The following is a 4,264-nucleotide window of genomic DNA, read 5'->3' on the forward strand; positions in this document are numbered from 1 at the left end:
CTTTACTCAGCCACCTCTCTGAATATCCTCCAGGCCCCCAGTAGGGGTCAGTCACCAGAGGTCGCCATGGCTTCCAGGTGCAGACCAATGTTCCCTCTAAGCTGTGGGATCTTGTGAGCAAATATTCTTTTTGAGCTATTGGCATTAAAGTTGTGAGCTACTGCAAAAATCAGTTTGCCCTCGAGTCTGAGCTAAGACAAAAATGTGTGAGCCGGAGGCTAAAAATTGTGAGCTAGCTCACACTGACTCAGCTTAGAGGGAACATTGGTGCAGACACACAAACACAAAACCAAAAAAAAACACCACCAAAGAGGGGATTGGAGAAACCTATGGAGCAGAGGTCCGTGAGTGGCTATTAGCCACAAGATATAGGTGGAACACTTTTCTGGGGCGGTGATGCTCTGTATTCTTGGTGCTTGGGGGGGGGCAACTGTGGGAGGGCTTCTGGAGTTCTGGCCCCACTGGTGGACCTCCTGATGGCACCTGGGCTTGGGCCCAGTGTGTGGCACAGAGGGTTGGACTAGATGTGCTGCTGGCCTGATCCAACCTGGCTTCTCTTACGTTCTTCCCGGAGGCCACTGTGTGAACAGGATGCTGGAATCGATGGGGCTGTGGTTTCATCCGGCAGGGCCGTTCTTTGGTCTCATCCGGCAGGGATCCCACAGCCTTTTTAAACCTGTGGGGGGGGGGGCACCTTTGGAATTCCAACACATGGTGGGCACAGCAACAGAATGGCCGCCATAGCAGGTGGAACCAACCACAACATGTTCGCCACCCGGAGCAGAGCCAACTACAAACTGTCAGGGAGTGAAAGATACCTATAAAACTAATAGTAACTTCTCAACACTCAGGCAGAAGCTCTGTTGAACAGGATGCCTTTTCATCTGCCCAGCCAATCACAAGCCCTGCTGGGCGAAAGGCCCCACCTGCCCACACTTACTTAGTGAGCGGCACATGGTGGGTGCCAGGGTGCTCTTCGGTACCCCGGCTTAGACTTACGGTTCGGGAAAGGACCGCCAAATCGGCCATGAATCAAAAGCCCCGGGAATGGCTGTGGCCTAGTTTTGTATGCCCAGTCCTTATCACGCTTCTAGGAATAAACTGTTGTGGATCGATGATAAATCTTGATTAAAAACTCAGTTTAAAGCTTTGCCCGGTTTCAGAACTGGACTCCCAACGACTGCATCTGTTCGACCTTGTAGTTCTGAGCTAAACATAAAAGTATATATTTTTAGGTGGTTGCGAGATGAAGTGAGACGCTTACGACATCAGATTTATTTTTGTTTTTTGATGGATAGCGGGGGGCAGGAGGCGAGGAGGCCATAGTGAATTTTGGCTTACCTTTGCTGGGAATGAGTTGAGATTTCATTTTTTTTGGTTTCACCTCAACAGGACTGACGGGAAGATCTCTGAACAAACAGATGCCAAGCTGAAGGAGATAGTGACAAGCTTCCTGTCTACCTTCGAAGGATAAAACTGTTCGCCCGGCTGTTTTTGTCCGTGACTGCTGATAGCACTCTGGTTCCAATTGTCCCCCCAGAGACTTTAAAAAGATGTGTGAGTTGTCTGTACAGATCTTGAGAATTAAAAGTTCTACATACAGAAATCTTTGTGAGTGTGGTCTTTACTGTAGTGGTGGTTAGAGATGTGAAGGCCCAGAAAAAAACCAGAAAAATTTGGGAACAAACCGTTTTTTCCCCCATTTTTTTTCCCTGAAGCCTTTTTTCCCCCAAAAAAATTGAAAAAAGAAAAAAAAAAGGAACGTTTTATTTTAACATGATGAATAAAATATTGCGGGGAGGGCGGGGTATAAGTTGAATAAAATAAATAAATAAATAAGACAAGGTGTTCAAATATTTTCCAAATCATTTCTAATATATATATTAGATTGATCTAATTTCTGTGCACTGAGGACAAGCAAGTCCTAGGTTACAAACTGAAATCTCCAATGAAAGAACAAGATGCATTTCTTCAGAAGAAAATAAAAAGGTTCCAGTTTGGTTTTTGCATGTGGGTGGGTATTCTGTTTGTAATAATTGTTTGGATACACTATAATTTTAACATGCTAGTTGTGATAATTTCATGCCAAGTAAAAATGTCCATAGTCATATTTTATGTTCCTAAAGTAACAGAATGACTTTCAATCTGGAAAAGACAAAAGAAATGCTAATGTAGCTTTTTTTTTCAAATTTTCCGAAAATTTCTGTTTTTTTCCAAAAAAACACCGGGGGGTTTTCCGAGCTTCAAAATTTCTGGAAATTTTACATCTCTAGTGGTGGTCTAATGTGTGTCTAACATATGGCTCTTCCACATCCTTATTTTCACTGCTTGTGTGTCGCTATTGCTTTGGGTTCTTTCTTTTTCGCATGTGTTTTGCTCCCTCTAGTCGTCATTTTGATCTCACATCACTGTATGTCCGGCATAAAAACCTGCAGTTTAAATCTGCAGGAAGACATACACCGATGTAATATCAAATTGACCCCTAGAGGGAGCAACACGCATGTGGAAAAGGGAAAAAAACAAACCAATAGGGACACACAAGTGACAAATGAGGATGCTGAACAGCCCATCGCCGTTAAAATCTTGCGCACGCTAGGAGTTCCATCCTGAGTGACCCCTCTCGAGAGAGTTGAATGCGGCTCCTGCAAACCGGCATCATTTTGAACAGCTAATTGTCTCGTCCCTTTCTTGTACTACATGGAACTCAAGAAGCAAAGTTGTTTTATTTAAGGCAGATTAAGCTAAAACGTACGCAAGCACTTCAGACCGAGTGGGACTTCAGTGTCCGTTCTGGCTTGGCATACCGTTTTCCCCTTATGCAGAGTGAGCTTTTCAAGTGCCAAAGTGTGGGGATTTGAAAATGGAGGAACGTGAAGCCAATTTGCAGCCTCGGTTGGAGAGACTTCGATTGTCTCGAATCGGATCCTACAAGAAATTAGCGTCACTCCTGTCTGATTCCAAAAGGCATGCAAACACAAAAGGGAAGTTTTATGGGTAAATACCATAAACCGAATTACATCGAAAACAGACCATCACACATTCTATAGGTAAAGGTAAAGGTTCCCTTGCTCGAAAGCCAGTCGAGTCCGACTCTAGGGTTGCGGTGCTCATCTCCGTTTCCAAGCCGAAGAGCCAGTGCTGTCCGAAGACGTTTCCATGGTCATGTGGCCGGCATGACTAAACACCAAGGCGCACGGAACGCTGTTACCTTCCCCACCAAAGTGGTACCTATTTATCTCCTTGCAATTTCTTGCTTTCGAACTGCTAGGTTGGCAGGAGCTGGAACTAGAGACGGGAGCTCACTCCGTCATGCGGCACACTCGGGTCTCGAACTGCTGAACTACCGACGTTCCACAGCCTGCAGTTCAGCGTCTTAACCACTTGAGCCACCGCAGCTCCGAAAAAACTAGGCTTGCGGTGCTCATCTCCGTTTCAAAGCCAAAGAGCCAGCGCTGTCCGAAGACGTTTCCGTGGTCATGTGGCCGGCATGACTAGACGCCGAGGCGCACGGAACACTGCTACCTTCCCACTGATGGGGTACCTATTTATCTACTTGCAATTTCTTGCTTTCTAACTGCTAGTTTGGCAGGAAGCGTTCTATAGCTCTCTGTTAAACACTTTCCAACATAAATCATACAACACAATAACTTTCATCACAGTTTAGGAGAGACCTTCTCCAATTCAGGAAAAGGAAAGTCTTTGCTTTAAGAATCTTATAACGAATGGTTGTGCTTCTAGCGCTGTCTTGTTAATTGCATCGAGTGGGGGAAACTTTTAGCCTAATGAAGGGGGGGGGCCAAACTTGCTTAACACAAGAGCCACCTAGAATAAACGTTTGAGATGTTTGAGAGCCGCATGGCGTGAGCAAATATGACTGACGTTTTTATTGAATAATATGCAAATTTGCTTTGTATTAACATCAAATGAGGTTGCCAAAAATAAAAAACAAAAGGGATAAAAATAGATATTGGTCATGATATTTATTTGTCCAATCCTATTTGTAGGCTGGGGGGTGGCGGCTTTGAGAATGCATTTCAAGCTAAAGTTGCTTTCTTTCTCTGCTCCCCCCTGCCTCGAGCCTACCCAAGAAGAGGAACACTGGCCGGGGAAGGGAAGACCGATCGGGGAGGCAAGCCCTCCCATTCGCTTCCCCAGCTGCCCTGCCGGGAGCCACACGATATGTGTGAAGGAGCCTCATGTGGCTCCCGAGCCACAGTTTGGCCACCCCTGGCCTAATGCATATTCCTTAACCACAGATGTGGCT

At 45.5% G+C, this 4,264-nt stretch overlaps 1 protein-coding gene across 1 annotated transcript in view; it reads left to right on the forward strand.

Annotated features, from left to right (window-relative positions):
- The window catches only part of ATP5A1 (ATP synthase, H+ transporting, mitochondrial F1 complex, alpha subunit 1, cardiac muscle), a gene marked incomplete at its 5' end in the record, with an annotated part of 20,815 nt that extends 19,209 nt beyond the window's left edge, over nt 1-1,606 (forward strand). Inside the window, 1 exon segment of the mRNA XM_015412412.1 lies at nt 1,393-1,606. Coding sequence (XP_015267898.1) covers nt 1,393-1,474 — 82 coding nt within the window.
- Between the last annotated feature and the right edge of the window lie 2,658 nt (nt 1,607-4,264).

Source organism: Gekko japonicus, unplaced genomic scaffold (genome assembly GCF_001447785.1).
Source record: "Gekko japonicus isolate JY-2015 unplaced genomic scaffold, Gekko_japonicus_V1.1 scaffold6636, whole genome shotgun sequence".
In the NCBI taxonomy this organism is placed as follows: Eukaryota; Metazoa; Chordata; class Lepidosauria; order Squamata; family Gekkonidae; genus Gekko; species Gekko japonicus.